At 37.2% G+C, this 16,850-nt stretch overlaps 1 protein-coding gene across 8 annotated transcripts in view; it reads right to left on the bottom strand.

The window, feature by feature from the left end:
- COL14A1 (collagen type XIV alpha 1 chain) overlaps positions 1-16,850 on the bottom strand; it is a 267,475-nt gene that overhangs the window by 208,169 nt on the left and 42,456 nt on the right. For all 8 annotated transcript variants that reach the window (XM_059995120.1, XM_059995114.1, XM_059995119.1 and 5 more), the window contains 2 exons: positions 7,399-7,515; positions 462-605 (listed from right to left, as the gene is read on the bottom strand). In XM_059995120.1, the coding sequence (XP_059851103.1) occupies positions 462-605; positions 7,399-7,515 (261 nt within the window). The remainder of the gene's footprint in view (positions 1-461; positions 606-7,398; positions 7,516-16,850) is intronic.

Here is a 16,850-nt window from a genome sequence, read left to right as displayed (position 1 = left end):
TGCTTAGAATGACTCTGTATGTCAAGTATTTTCCCAACTTACTATTTGAGAACTGGCTCAAATATGAAGACACTCCCATCCATTCTCTTGCTAGACCATTATGGGGGCAGAGAGAGTACCTCCCTTCACAGAATCCTGAAAGTATTTATTGAGCAGCTATTATGTGCTGGGTAGATGAGATGTCTGCATAAGGCTCAGTGGACAGTGTCAGGGAGAGCATTTAAGAACTAAAACCTTTTTAAAGGATAAGTAGGAGCACCATGAAATGGGTAAAGGAAGGGACAGAGAATATTAGAGATAAAAGGAACTCACAGAAGATTATACTAAATGTCTTTGAAGATCTTTTCAAATCTAAACAATCTAGGATTTTAACCTGTTATCGATACAATATTTACCACAGACTCAAACTCAGAGCTGAGATAGAGTCCCAGGGCAGCCCTTGATGGTCTGTAAATACATACTTCTGAATTGGCCTTGGGCTGGCTTGCTTTCTCTGTCTTTATTGTATGCAATAATTTGCACTGTGTAATTCTGGTCTGGCATCAGACCTTGAATAATCGCTTTAGTTGCAGTGTTCTGGAGATTCAATTGATTGGTTTTTCCACCTATAATAAAACAGAAAGATAAATCAGTTCTAAGAAGTGGGTTAACTGTGTACATTAAGAAATTTTATTAACCAGAAATCAAGATTTTAAAGGTGAAGACATTCAAAAATATGTATAATGCTATTACATAATACTAATTTTAGTACACTTTTCATTCTCACTTTCAGTTATAGTCTTTGCATTAGACAAACAGTTGTCTAAACTAGATAAAAACACATTTGCAAATATCTTTCATCATAAAACTGTTGCTTTTTTTTTTTAACATCTTTATTGGAGTATAATTGCTTTACAATGGTGTGTCAGTTTCTGCTTTATAATGAAGGGAAACAGCTATACATATACACATATCCCCATATCTCTTCCCTCTTGGGTCTCCCTCCCTTCCACCACCCCATCCCACCCCTCTAGGTGGTCACAAAGCACCAAGTTGATCTCCCTGTGCTATGCGACTGCTTCCCACTAGCTATAGGTTTTACATTTGGCAGTGTATATATGTCCATGCCACTCTCTAACTTCGTCCCAGCTTAACGTTCCCCCTCCCTGTGTCCTCAAGTCCATTCTCTAGTAGGTCTGCGTCTTTATTCCCATCCTGCCCCTAGGTTCTTCATGGCCATTTTTTTTTCTTTTTAGATTCCATATATACGTGTTAACATATGGTATTTGTTTTTCTCTTTCTGACGTACTTCACTGTGTATGACAGACTCTAGGTCCATCCACCTCACTAAAAATAACTCAATTTCGTTTCTTTTTATGGCTGAGCAATATTCCATTGTATATATGTGCCACATCTTCTTTATCCATTCATCTGTGGATGGACACGTAGGCTGCTTCCATGACCTGGTTATTGTAAACAGAGCTGCAAAGAACATTGGGGTACATGACTCATTTTGAATTATGGTTTTCTCCAGGTATATGCCCAGTAGTGGGGTTGCTGGGTCATATGGTAGTTCTATTTTTAGTTTTTTAAGGAACCTCCATACTGTTCTCCATAATGGCTGTATCAATTTACTTTCCCACCAACAGTGCAAGAGGGTTCCCTTTTCTCCACACCCTCTCCAGCATTTATTGTTTGTAGATTTTTTTGATGATGGCCATTCTGACTGGTGTGAGGGCTTCCCTGGTGGCGCAGTGGTTGAGAGTCCGCCTGCTGATGCAGGGGACACGGGTTCATGCCTTGGTCCGGGAAGATCCCACATGCCATGGAGCGGCTGGGCCCGTAAGCCATGGCCGCTGAGTGGAGCCTGTGCTCCGCAACGGGAGAGGCCACAACAGTGAGAGGCCCGTGTACCGCAAAAAAAAAAAAAAAAAAAAGAAAGAAAGAAATATTTAAAGTGATGAAGGAGAAAATCCTACACCCAAGATTACTCTACCCAGCAAGGATCTCATTCAGATTCGATGGAGAAATTAAAACCTTTATACACAAGCAAAAGCTAAGAGAATTCAACACCACCAAACCAGCTTTACAACAAATACTAAAGAAACTTCTCTAGGCAGGAAACACAAGAGAAGAAAAAGACTTACAATAAAAAACCCAAAACAATTAAGAAAATGGGAATAGGAACATGCATATCGATAATTACCTTAAATGTAAATGGATTAAATGTTCCAACCAAAAGACATAGACTGGCTGAATGGATACAAAAACAAGACCCATATATATATGGGTCTACAAGAGACCCACTTCAGACCTGGGGCCACATACAGACTGAAAGTGAGGGGATGGAAAAAGATATTCCATGCAAATGGAAATCAAAAGAAACCTGGAGTAGCAATTCTCATATCAGACAAAATAGAGTTTAAAATAAGACTATTACAAGAGACAAAGAAGGACACTACATAGTGATCAAGGGATCGATCCAAGAAGATATAACAATTATAAATATTTACACACCCAACATAGGAGCACCTCAATACATAAGGCAAATACTAACATCCATAAAAGGGGAAATCAACAGTAACACAATCATAGTAGGGGACTTTAACACCCCACTTTCACCAATGGACAGTTCACCCAAAATGAAAATAAATAAGGAAACACAAGCTTTAAATGATACATTAAATAAGATGGACTTAATTGATATTTATAGGACATTCCATCCAAAAACAACATAATACACATTCTTCTCAAGTGCTCATGGATCATTCTCCAGGATAGATCATATCTTGGGTCATAAATCAAGCCTTGGTATATTTAAGAAAATTGAAATCGTATCAAGTATCTTTTCTGGCCACACTGCTATGAGACTAGATATCAGTTACAGGAAAAAATCAGTAAAAAATTAAAAGCACATGGAGGCTAAACAATACACTACTTAATAACCAAGAGATCACTGAAGTAATCAAAGAGGAAATAAAAAAAAAAGTACCCAGAAACAAATGACAATGAAAACACGATGACCCAAAACCTATGGGATGAGGCAAAAGCAGTTCTAAGAGGGAAGTTTGCAGCAACACAATCCTACCTCAAGAAACAAGAAACATCTCAAATAAACAACATAACCTTACACCTAAAGCAATCGGAGAAAGAAGAACAAAAAAAACCCCAAAGTTAGCCAAAGCAAAGAACTCATAAAGATCAGATAAGAAATAAATGAAAAAGAAATGAAGGAAATGATAGTAAAGATCAATAAAACTAAAAGCCGGTTCTTTGAGAAGATAAACAAAACTGATAAACTATTAGCCAGAATCATCAAGAAAAAAAGGGAGAAGACTCAAATCAATAGAATTAGAAATGAAAAAGGAGAAGTAACAACTGACACTGCAGAAATACAAAGGATCATGAGAGATTACTACAAGCAACTATATGCCAATAATATGGACAACCTGGAAGAAATGGACAAATTCTTAGAAATGCACAACCTTCTAAGACTGAACCAGGAAGAAAGAGAAAATATGAACAGACCAATCACAAGCACTGTAATTGAAACTGTGATTAAAAATAGCACAGGGAGATCAGCTCAGGGCTTTGTGACCACCTAGAGGGGTGGGATAGGGAGGGTGCGACGGAGACGCAAAAAGGAGGGGATATGGGGATACATATATACATATAGCTGATGCACTGTTATACAGCAGAAACTAACACAACACTGTAAAGCAATTATACTCCAATAAAGATGTTAACAATAACAAAAAAATCATCCAACAAACGAAAGCCCAGGACCAGATGACTTCACAGGAGAATTCTATCAAATATTTAGAGAAGAGCTAACATGCTTACTTCTCAAACTCTTCCAAAATATAGCAGAGGGAGGAACACTGTCAAAGTCATTCTACGAGGCCACCCACCATCACCCTGATAACAAAACCAGACAAAGATATCACAAAGAAAGAAAACTACAGGCCAATATCACTGATGAACATAGATGCAAAAATCCTCAACAAAATACTAGCAAACAGAATCCAACAGCACATACACCATGATCAAGTGGGGTTTATCCCAGGAATGCAGGAATTCTTCAATATAAGGAAAGCAATCAATGTGATAAACCATATTAACAAATTGAAGGAGAGAAACCATATGATCATCTCAGCAGATGCAGAAAAAGCTTTCGATAAAATTCAACACCCATTTATGATAAAAACCCTGCAGAAAGTAGGCATAGAGGGAACTTTCCTTCACATAATAAAGGCCATATATGACAAACCCACAGCAAACATCATTCTCAACGGTGAAAACCTGAAACCATTTCCACTAAGATCAGGAATAAGACAAGGTTGCCCATTCTCACCACTATTATTCAACATAGTTTTGGAAGTTTTAGCCACAGCAATCAAAGAAGAAAAAGAAATAAAAGGAATCCAAATCGGAAAAGAAGAAATAAAGCTGTCACTGTTTGCAGATGACATGATACTATACATAGAGAATCCTAAAGAAGCTACCAGAAAACCACTAGAGCTAATCAATGAATATGGTAAAGTAGCAAGATACAAAATTAATGCATGGAAATTTCTAGCATACCTATACACTAATGGTGAAAAATCTGAAAGTGAAATTTAGAAAACATTCCCATTTACCACTGCAACACAAAGAATGAAATATCTGGGAATAAACCTACCTAGGAGACAGAAGACGTGTATGCAGAAAATTATAATACACTGATGAAAGAAATTAAAGATTATACAAATAGATGGAGAGATATACCATGTTCTTGGATTGAAAGAATCAACATTGTAAAAATGACTCTACTACCCAAAGCAATCTACACATTCAATGCAATCCCTATCAAACTACCACTGGCATTTTTCACAGAACTAGAACAAAAAGTTTCACAATTTGTATGGAAATGCAAAAGACCCCAAACAGCCAAAGCAATCTTGAGGAAGAAAAACGGAGCTGGAGGAATCAGGCTCCCTGACTTCAGACTCTGCTACAAAGCTACAGTAATCAAGACAGTATGGTACTGGCACAAAAACAGAAACATAGATCAATGGAACCGGATAGAAAACACAGAGATAAACCCATGCACATATGATCACCTTATCTTTGATAAGGGAGGCAAGAATGTACAGTGGAGAAAAGACAGCCTCTTCAATAAGTGGTGCTGGGAAAACTGGACAGGTTCATGTAAAACTATGAAATTAGAACACTCCCTGACACCATACACAAAAAATAAACTTAAAATGGATTAAAGACCTAAATGTAAGGCCAGACACTATCAAACTCTTAGAGGAAAACATAGGCAGAACACTCTATGACATAAATCATAGCAAGATCCTTTTTGACCCACCTCCTACAGAAATGGAAATACAAACAAAAATAAACAAATGGGACCTAATGAAACTTAAAAGCTTTTGCACAGCAAAGGAAACCATAAACAAGACCAAAAGACAACCCTCAGAATGGGAGAAAATATTTGCAAATGAAGCAACTGACAAAGGATTAATCTCCAATATTTACAAGCAGCTCAATATCAAAACAACAAACAATCCAATCCAAAAATGGGCAGAAGACCTACATAGACATTTCTCCAAAGAAGATATACAGATTGCCAACAAACACATGAAAGGATGCCCAACATCATTAATCATTAGAGAAATGCAAGTCAAAACTACAATGAGATATCATCTCACACCGGTCAGAATGGCCATTATCAAAAAATCTAGAAACAATAAATGCTGGAGAGGGTGTGGAGAAAAGGGAACACTCTTGCACTTTTGGTGGGAATGTAAATTGATACAGCCACTATGGAGAACAGTATGGAGGTTCCTTGAAAAACTAAAAATAGAACTACCATACGACCCAGCAATCCCACTACTGGGCATATACCCTGAGAAAACCATAGTTCAAAAAGAGTCATGTACCACAGTGTTCACTGCAGCTCTACTTACAATAGCCAGGATACGGAAGCAACCTAAGAGTCCATCAACAGATGAATGGATAAAGAAGATGTGGCACATATATACAATGAAATATTACTCGGCCATAAAAAGAAACGAAATTGAGTTATTTGTAGTGAGGTGGATGGACCTAGAGTCTGTCATACACAGTGAAGTACGTCAGAAAGAGAAAAACAAATACCGTATGCTAAAACATATATATGGAATCTAAGAAAAAATAAAGGTCATGAAGAACCTAGGGGCAAGACGGGAATAAAGCACAAACCTACTGGAGAAGGGACTGGAGTATATAGGGAGGGTGAAGGGTAAGATGTGACAAAGTGAGAGTGCCATGGACATATATACACTACCAAATATAAAATAGATAGCTTGTGGGAAGCAGCCGCATAGCACAGGGAGATCAGCTCGGTGCTTTGTGACCACCTAGAGGGGTGGGACAGGGAGGGTGGCAGGGAGGCAGACACAAGAGGGAAGAGATATGGGAACATATGTATATGTATAACTGATTCACTTTGTTATAAAGCAGAAACTAACACACCATTGTAAAGCAATGATATTCCAATAAAGATGTTAAAAAAAAAAAAGACTGCTTTGGCTATTCAGGGTCTTTTGTATCTCCATACAAACTTTAAGATTTTTTGTTCTAGTTCTGTAAAACATGCCATTGGTAATTTGACAGCGATTGAATTGAATCTGTAGATTGCTTTGGGTAGTATAGTCATTTTCACAATGTTGATTCTTCCAATCCAGAAACATGGTATATCTGTCCATCTGTTTGTATCACATTTAGTTTCTTTCATCAGTGTCTTATAATTTTTGCATACAGGTCTTTTGTCTCCTTAGGTAGGTTTATTCCTAGGTATTTTATTCTTTTTGTTGCAGTGGTAAATGGGAGTGTTTCCTTAATTTCTCTTTCAGATATTTCATCATTAGTGAGTGTATAGGAATGCAAGAGGTTTCTGTGCATTACTTTTGTATGCTGCTACTTCACCAAATTCATTGATTAGCTATAGTAGTTTTCTGGTAGCATCTTTACGATTCTCTATGTATAGTACCATGTCATCTGCAAACAGTGACAGCTTTACTTCTTGTTTCCCAATTTGGATTACTTTTATTTCTTTTTCTTCTCTGATTGCTGTGGCTAGGCTAAAACTTTGGAGGTAATTTTTAATTGTCAATAGACCAAAAGAACTGATACATGTTGAAACAGAGGTAGTGAGGATTCTTGATAGTCTGAAAATTTTGCCTGAGGAAAATTATGGGGAGTCCAATAGTTATTCTTTAAATTTGGGGAACATTATTTTCTTGAGTAGAGGGTAAGATTTCAAGCTCCAAAGCTTAAATAAAACCAAAATCCTTCAAATGAGCTTAAAGCAGCACTTAGCACAATACATTTTTAGGTCCCTGTGTGCAAAAAATTTCTAATACTCTAAAAAATACAGTTGAGTGTTTTTACCTGAAGCTGGAGTCACAAGAAGTTTGTATCCACCAAATTTCCCTCTCGGAGCCTTCCATGAAATCTGGATACTATCATGAGATAATACATTATATCTTAACCTTGTGGGTGGAGCCACTGAAAAGGAAAAACAAAAATTTTTTAAATTTTTAAACTTTTAAACTTCCACTGTTAAGTTGAAAAGCCAAAGTAATGTAATCAGAATATGCAAGACTTCATGTTCTTTCTACAACTGCATTAGTGAGTTGATCAGTTTGCAAAATAACACAAACTCAAAAGCATTTGTTTCTTACTCAGGAGATAAGCATTTGCCAAGTAGTACTGATTTTGTGACAAACAACTATGACTTAGGGTTAGAATTTAATACCTTAGTCCAGCTTAATAATTGAAGCCAACCTTGTAAAATGTTTTTATTATGTTATAAGGATGAATTTTTGTACTTGGAATACAAAAGCTTTTGTAATCTACTCTAGTGGGATCTGTTTTATGCCTTTAGGTTTTTCACTTTATTAATTGAGTACTTTTTATGATATGATAATTTAAGGTCATTACAGACATATTATAGTAATAAGATCTTCATTTAAAAACATTTTGAGAAAGAGAGTGTAAAGGACCAAAATAAAAAATAATAATAATAATAAAAGATAATTGCTTTATAAACTTGAATTCATTCTTCACGTGTAGCTGATTTATACCTTTCAGAAAGACACACAGCACATGATCATGAATCATCCCAGCATATTTAATCTTTCCCGATAGTTCACAAAATAGGTCGGTCTATATTACTTTTTGTGTAAGTCATTCAAACTTCAAAACATATCTTTGGAACTCTACAGCAGTGCTCCAGAATTTCTAAAGAAATATTTTCATAAGAAGATTTTTACTATATAATATATAAATTAGTTTGTCACAAAAGAAAATTTAATGCTTAACAGAAAAGTTAGCACTTATTACCCACTTTTATGCCTGGCCTTTCCCACTTTAGGACACAGAGTCTGGGGAAGGAAACAAACATTCTTTTTAATAGGTATATAGCATAATACGGGGTTTGGACATTAGTTTGATTCCCAGTTCTGTCACTTATTAGATGAATAAGCTTGAGCGAGAGATTGTTTCTTCCAACGCCTTATCTTTACAAAAGGTGACAGCAATACTTTCTGCACAGGATAAGTGAAAATGTTAAAGAAGATAACGGATATAACGCATTATGATAGGTGGCCAATAAATGTTTGTTCCCCTCCTCTTTTACTTCATCTAATGGATGATCTCAAAAGCTTATTTAATATTCACAAAAATACATTGCTATCCCAATTTTATATATAAGGGATACAAGGAGAAGCTAAGAGATTCATCCAAGTTCACATACTGGTGCATGACACTCTCTGACCTCAAACAAAATGCTCTGTTTCTTCGGGAGAAGATTTATATTAAGAAGTCACCCTTCACTTAGCTAGAAGAATGAGTAATTTAACACTACAAACTCTCCACTCATCTGAAATCAGCGAGAACTGAAGGACACAATCTTAAGAGTAGTATTCTCTCTCTACTTGCCATTTACTACCTCTTAGCAGAGGATGCTAGTCACACAAAACAAAAACACAAGCTTCCCATTCTCAATATGACTTGAATGAAAAAGTCTACATTTCTCTGGCTTATGGGAAAATATGGATTTATCATAAGAACTGTTATGTTGAACTAGAAAAGGAAGTTGGCTAAACCTAACATTTGGATGAACAGAGAAACTATTACTGTTTGGCTTCGACTGGAACTTGGGGAGAAAAATGTATTTATAGATAGGTTCTTATTACTTGTGGAAGAAAATTAAAAATAAAAGTTTTTAAATGTTAAACAACACATCCAGTTTCTGAGCCAAATCTTGCCAGTGGGCTGGTAGACATCCTTGGCCAAGCTTATCGCAAAGTCCTCATTTTTGCTCGTTTTTTTAAAAACTGAGTACACAGTATAAAGGTTACTAAAGGCCTGACAGAGGCTTCTGGTGTGTGTGGTTTTTTGTTTTTTGTTTTTTGTTTTTTCGGTACGCGGGCCTCTCACTGTTGTGGCCTCTCCCGTTGCCGAGCACAGGCTCCGGACACGCAGGCTCAGCAGCCATGGCTCACGAACCCAGCCGCTCCACGGCATGTGGGATCTTCCTGGACCGGGACACGAACCCGTGTCCCCTGCATCGGTAGGCGTACTCTCAACCACTGCGCCACCAGGGAAGCCCCTCTGGTGTGTATTTTTAAGCATTTCGAATGATTTCTAGCTTTGTTTTAATTGAACTTAGTTTTTGAAATCTACTATTTGTATTACTGGGATCTGCATTTTTTTTTTTCTTTTTTTTGGCCACACTTCACAGCTTGTGGGATCTTCCCAGGCCAGGGATTGAACCCAGGCCACTGCAGTGAAAGCCCAGAATCCTAACCAGTAGGTCACCAGGGAAGTCTGGGATCTGCACTTTTATTTTTGATTTCTGCTAATTCTTATGAAGTATGTCAGGGGTTGGCAAACTACCACTCATGGGCCAAATCTGGCCCATTGCCTGCTTTTATAAATAAAGTTTTATTGGAACACAGCCATGCTGATTTGTTTACATATTGTCTGTGGCTTATTTCACACTGCAATGGCAAAGTTGAGTAGTTGTGATAGATACCGTATAGCCCACAATGCCTGGAATATTTATTATCTGGCCTTTTGCAGAAACAGTATGCTAACCTCTGAAATAAGTGCACAATATATATGAAGTGTGCAAAGTGACATTACTAGATAAACATGGTAATCCTGAAAACATGGCAGTGTTGGTGCTGAAAGAGTCATTCATCAGTAGAGCAAGGAAGTCTAAATGTGATAAAGTGTTTAAGGAGTGCTAATGTCTAATGTTTGGAATTTAAGGCTGTAGAAAAGTCAGATGCAAGAAACAGCACGCCCTAAGTGAGGCTCACTTGTTTGGAAAGGAATGGAACTTGACTCTTTGCATGGTCAAATAGTTTTAAAACACTTGGAGTTAATGACCATACTTCCAACTACTTCCTGCAACACACAGGGATCAGTTGGGAAGAAAAATTCTCTCTTGTTTTAAGCACTGGCTTTGTTATAATTTGTTACAGCAGCAATAGAGAACTAATACAGTCAGTATTAAAAGGTATACAGGAAACTAACTCTCTCCTCCTAATCAACCTAATGCACTTTACCTCTTAGTCTCTCCATGTAATTCTTAACTTTCCCTCTACAGAGAATGTGAACCTCCATTGACCCAAATAACTGTTTATATCTGGATTATTCCAGTATTTTCTTTTCAAGACAAGTTATTAAATGAATTGGAACACAGAGAATATAATGGTGTGTTGGTTGTAGGGAAAAAATATGTATAGCATGACAGAATGGTGGCACCAATACTGTCTCAGAACTTCACAGTAAATCTATACTTGGTTCTAGCAGTGTTTGTTTTGGATGGTTACAAAAAGGAAACACTAAAGATAAAGTAGCTGTCACTTAAAAACTTCAAAGCATATACATTTGAGACTTTGCATAGGGGCTAGATTTCACTTTATAGAGACCTCTGTGTTAACACATTTACCCATACTTTTTGCTGTTATTAGTAGTCAAATATATTTGGAAGTTTGAGAATATTTTCTTTACTACTGTTTTCACCATCTTTGTAATAGATCATGAGATTATAACATTTTAGATTCTAAGCAAGATAAAGAGAACTCTCTAGCATATCCCAGAGTAAATTTCCCTCAAATTTTAATTTCTCCTATTTCTAAAACAATACTTTTAATACATTTACCAATACATTTAATTAAAAAATGACTGAGATAAAAAGTTAAGGTCTTCTGTTATTTGTGGTTTTTAAGACCACTTGGAAATATAATACAAATACTTCTCTGCTGTTTAAAGGTTTTTTGCTTAATAAATATAATAGTTTATTCCACCAGTACAGCACCCTAAACTATGTTTTGAAGGGGAAAACACTCTCAGTGCCCATACTGCTCCATTTCTATCAGTCAGAGATTTTTAGTTGCAAATAAAAGAAACTTTCTCTGGTCAATTTAAGCAAAAAATGTATTTACTGGTAGATAAGGAAGTAGGTCATATAATTATAGTAAAAGTTAAATAGGCTTTGAAAGTATAGGAATCTGGGAACACTCTGGATACAGTTTCTAGGAACTAGTGACCATTTTTTCTTAGGGCATGTCTTTGGAATGAAATGACTGGAGCTATTTTCCATCCTTCCATCACTGGACACAAGTTTCAGATTCTTGGGAGAGGTGGCCTGACTGGTTTCAGTCATTTTCTCACCCCTTAGCCCAGAGAGGAAGCCTGGTGGATACAGCAGCCAAGGCTCTGTGTGGTGGTGGAGGGAGTGTTGTTCCTTGGACGAAAACCAAGAGATTGTTAGAGAAGCAAGAGGGAGACTTCCCTGGTGGTGCAGTGGTTAAGAATCTGCCTGCCAATGCAGGGGACAGGGGTTCGAGCTCTGGGTCCAGGAGATCCCACATGCCACAGAGCAACTAAGACCATGCGCCACAACTACGGAGCTGGCACTCTAGAGCCCATGAGCCACAACTACTGAAGCCCGCGTGCCTAGAGCCCGTGCTCTGCAACAAGAGAAGCCACCACAATGAGAAGCCCACGCACTGCAACGAAGGGTAGTCCCTGCTCGCCGCAATTACAGAAAGCCCGTGCGCAGCAACAAAGACACAACTCAGCCAATAAATAAATAAATTTATATAAAAAAAAGAAAAGTGAGAAGGGAGGTGATCATGAGTAGGGAAGAACAGAAGATCTTCATTTCAGTGTTCCTTTGTAAAAAGTAGTGTTTCAAAAATTAACGAGAGTATTCCATTAGAAAGATTTCAGATGAGGTGAGTTGAACTGAAGTGAAAGAAAGGAAGGAAGGAAGGGAGGGCAGAAAATTAGTCCTTTAATACATATTCGTATTAATAAAATTTCCTAAGTACCTGATAACAATGAGTCTTTGACAGAAGACATAAACATTCCTTTTCTGCCTACAAGATTTGATTTCTATGAGAATGATTGCAGTGAAACTCTCTGAGTTTTTTAAATTTTATTTTATTTTTTAACATCTTTATTGGAGTATAATTGCTTTACAATGGTGTGTTAGTTTCTGCTTTATAACAAAGTGAATCAGCTATACCTATACATACATCCCCATATCTCTTCCCTCTTGCGTCTCTCTCCCACCCTGCCTAGACCACCCCTCTAAGTGGACACAACGCACCAAGCTGATCTCCCTGTGCTATGCGGCTGCTTCCCACTAGTGATCTATTTTACATTTGGTAGTGTATATATGTCCATGCCACTCTCTCACTTCATCCCAGCTTACCCTTCCCCTTCCCTGTGTCCTCAAGTCCATACTCTATGTCTGCATCTTTATTCCTGTCCTGCCCCTAGGTTCCTCAGAACTTTTTTTTTTTTTAGATTCCGTATATATGTGTTAGCACATGGTATTTGTTTTTCTCTTTCTGACTTACTTCACTCTGTATGACAGACTCTAGGTCCATCCACCTCACTACAAATAACTCAATTTTGTTTCTTTTTATGGCTGAGTAATATTCCATTGTATATATGTGCCACATCTTCCTTATCCATTCATCTGTCAATAGACACTTAGATTGCTTCCATGTCCTGGCTACTGTAAATAGAGCTGCAGTGAACATTGTGGTATGTGACTCTTTTTGAATTATGGTCTTCTCAAGATATATGTCCACTAGTGGGATGGCTGGGTAGTATAGTAGTTCTATTTTTAGTTTTTTGAGGAGCCTCCATACTGTTCTCCATAGTGGCTGTATCAATTTACATTCCCCCCCAACAGGGCAAGAGGGTTCCCCTTTCTCCACACCCTCTCCAGCATTTATAGTTTGTAGATTTTTTGATGATGGCCATTCTGACTAGTGTGAGGTGATACCTCATTGTAGTTTTGATTTGCATTTCTCTAATGATTAATGATGTTGAGCATCCTTTCATGTGTTTGTTGGCAATCTGTATATCTTCTTTGGAGAAATGTCTATTTAGGTCTTCTGCCCATTTTTAGATTGGGTTGTTTGTTTTTCTGATACTGAGCTGCTTGTAAATTTTGGAGATTAATCCTTTGCCAGTTCCTTCATTTGCAAATATTTTCTCCCATTCTGAGGGTTGTCTATTTGTCTTGTTTATAGTTTCCTTTGTTGTGCAAAAGCGTTTAAGTTTCATTAGGTCCCATTTGTTTGTTTTTATTTCCATTTCTCTAAGAGGTGGGTTAAAAAGGATCTTGCTGTGATTTACGTCATAGAGTGTTCTGCCTGTTTTCTTCTAACAGCTTTATAGCATCTGGCCTTACATTTAGGTCTTTAATCCATTTTAAGTTTATTTTTGTGTATGGTTTTAGTGAGTGTTCTAATTTCATTCTTTTACATGTAGCTGTCCAGTTTTCCCAGTACCACTTATTGAAGAGGCTGTCTTTTCTCCATTGTATATTCTTGCCTCCTTTATCAAAGATAAGGTGACCATATGCACGTGGGTTTATCTCTATGCTTTCTCTCCTGTTCCACTGATCTATATTTCTGTTTTTGTGCCAGTACCATACTGTCTTGATTAATGTAGCTTTGTAGTATAGTCTGAAGTTAGGGAACCTGATTCCTACAGCTCCGTTTCGCTTTCTCAAGATTGCTTTGGCTATTTGGGGTCTTTTGTGCTTCCATAGAAATTGTGAAATTTTTTGCTCTAGTTCTGTGAAAAATGCCATTGGTAGTTTGATAGGGATTGCATGGAATCTGTAGATTGCTTTGGGTGGTATAGTCATTTTCACAATGTTGATTCTTCCAATCCAAGAACATGGTATATCTGTCCATCTGTTTGTATCATCTTTAATTTCTTTAATCAGTGTCTTATAGTTTTCTGAATACAAGTCTTTGTCTCCTTAGGTTGGTTTATTCCTAGGTACTTTATTCTTTTTGTTGCAATGGTAATGGGAGTGTTTCCTTAATTTCTCTTTCAGATTTTTCATCATTAGTGTACAGGAATGCAAGAGATTTCTGTGCATTACTTTTGTATCCTGCTACTTTACCAAATTCATTGATTAGCTCTAGTAGTTTTCTGATGCATCTTTAGGATTCTCTATATATAGTATCATGTCATCTGCAAACAGTGACAGTTTTACTTCTTCTTTTCCAATTTGGATTCCTTTTATTTCTTTTTCTTCTCTGATTGCTGTGGCTAAAACTTCCAAAACTATGTTGAAGAATAGTGGTGAGAGTGGGCAACCTTGTCTTTTTCCTGATCTTAGTGGAAATGGTTTCAGTTTTTCACCACTGAGAACGATGTTGGCTGTGGGTTTGTCATATATGGCCTTTATTATGTTGAGGTAAGTTCCCTCTATGTCCACTTTCTAGAGGGTTTTTATCATAAATGGGTGTTGAATTTTGTCGAAAACTTTTTCTGCATCTATTGAGATGATCTTATGGTTTTTATCCTTCAGTTTGTTAGTATGGTGTATCACATTGATTGATTTGCGTATATTGAAGAATCCTTGCATTCCTGGGATAGACCCCACTTGATCATGGTGTATGATCCTTTTCATGTGCTGTTGGATTCTGTTTGCTAGTATTTTGTTGAGGATTTTTGCATCTATGTTCATCAGTGATATTGGCCTGTAGTTTTCTTTTTTTGTGGCATCTTTGTCTGGTTTTGGTATCAGCGCAATGATGGCCTCATAGAATGAGTTTGGGAGTGAGAGAAGGAGAGAAGGATAGGTGTTTGAGAAGGATAGGTGTTAGCTCTTCTCTAAAAGTTTGATAGAATTCGCCTGTGAAGCCATCTGGTCCTGGGATTTTGTTTGTTGGAGATTTTTAATCACAGTCTCAATTTCAGTGCTTGTGATTGGTCTGTTTATATTTTCTATTTCTTCCTGGTTCAGTCTCGGAAGGTTGTGCTTTTTAAGAATTTGTCCATTTCTTCCAGGTTGTCCATTTTATTAGCATATAGTTGCTTGTAGTAATCTCTCATGATCCTTTAAATTCTTTGAGTTTAAAGAGAATCTTCCCTCTCAAAAAATACAGCACAACAAAATAAAAATACCCCTGTACTTTCAGTAACAAGGCTAACCCTGCAGTCGAAGAAGGTAACAACTGGACCCTCCTTGGTCTTCTTGCGAAATCCCCATTTGGGATGTTTATATATTCACAAATGTTGTAATCGGCCGTAACCCACATAGGAAGCCTGACTTCACTACACAAAAGATGAGTTCGTTGGCTCGCTCTGGGTTCTTGATGTGTGCCAGAAATCAAGCTTTACACTTAATTTTTGTCTTTAAAGATTTTAACTGACACAATTAACTTTTGAGTCAAGTTCATGCAAGCATTTATATTTATTACAGAGTTAAGTATATGTATTGAAGCACCTCCTTTGTGCTTGCAAAAAGAAAAATCATGGTTCTGGTATTAAATATACAGACACTTTTGTTCCATGAGATAAGAACAATTATTTCTCCACTGCACTTACAGTGTTTCTGTCAATCTTGCTGCCTTTGCTTTGGCACAAGTCCCAGTGCCTTCCATACAGGGAAAAAGGAGCTAACTTTGAAGTTCAAATCTGTGACCTCAGGCCTGTTTCTTTCTTAAGTAACATATCTTCTTTTCAGTGTTTTTCCCCTAAGGGCAAAAACCTAAAGGAAATATAAACTTTGTGTCTAACCAAGATTTTCTTTTAATGATTATAGAATATTTATGCATATCTTGGCAACAGATGGGGTCCACTGATAAAAGAAAATGGTGGCATTGTTTTTTGCTAGTGGTTGTAATGGGACTGTAGTCATATAAACCATTTGTAAATTGTTTTTAAAAAAAAGTTGAATATTGATGGATTTCGTTGTTGCCTTTGCTACACACTTTATTTCCTCGAGTAGTTCAGTTGAAGCCAATGCCACTGTGGGTTCTAAAGCACCGTCCGTGTTGTCTGGGCATGATCTGTGGTATCTGGGCATGGTCATTACTTCTCCTGGAGGTTCAGAAGGTTGGCCTATTCACTGAAAAGATGTTGTGGGCTACAAACTCAGACCACATTTAAAGAAAAGAGCCTGGGTAGAAGATGCTACAAAGATTTCTAATCTTTAACCTAGGAATCCTGAACGTTGTTAACTTCTTTGCCCTCCTTGCGATGTCAAGACACCTGGGGTGCAGACAGAATCAGTTGGCCCTGAGAACTGACCAGACTGAAGCCTCCATTCTGCTTCTTATACTTTTCCACTCGATGCTTCCCAGGATGCCCACTTCCTGTCACCCAGGTATGAAGTGGCAGAAATATTTTGTTGACAGTCTTTTAAAGAGACAAGGCATGATCGAGATACATATATACACACCTTATAGCCCCTTATTAACAGAATTGATTTTGCAAATTTGACTTTGCTGATTAAATTTGTATGACATATTCAGAAGCACATTAAAAATGAGCTGTTT

The sequence above is a fragment of the Delphinus delphis genome, chromosome 17 (genome assembly GCF_949987515.2).
Source record: "Delphinus delphis chromosome 17, mDelDel1.2, whole genome shotgun sequence".
Classification (NCBI taxonomy): Eukaryota; Metazoa; Chordata; class Mammalia; order Artiodactyla; family Delphinidae; genus Delphinus; species Delphinus delphis.
This window is presented reverse-complemented; position numbering and strand designations above follow the sequence as displayed.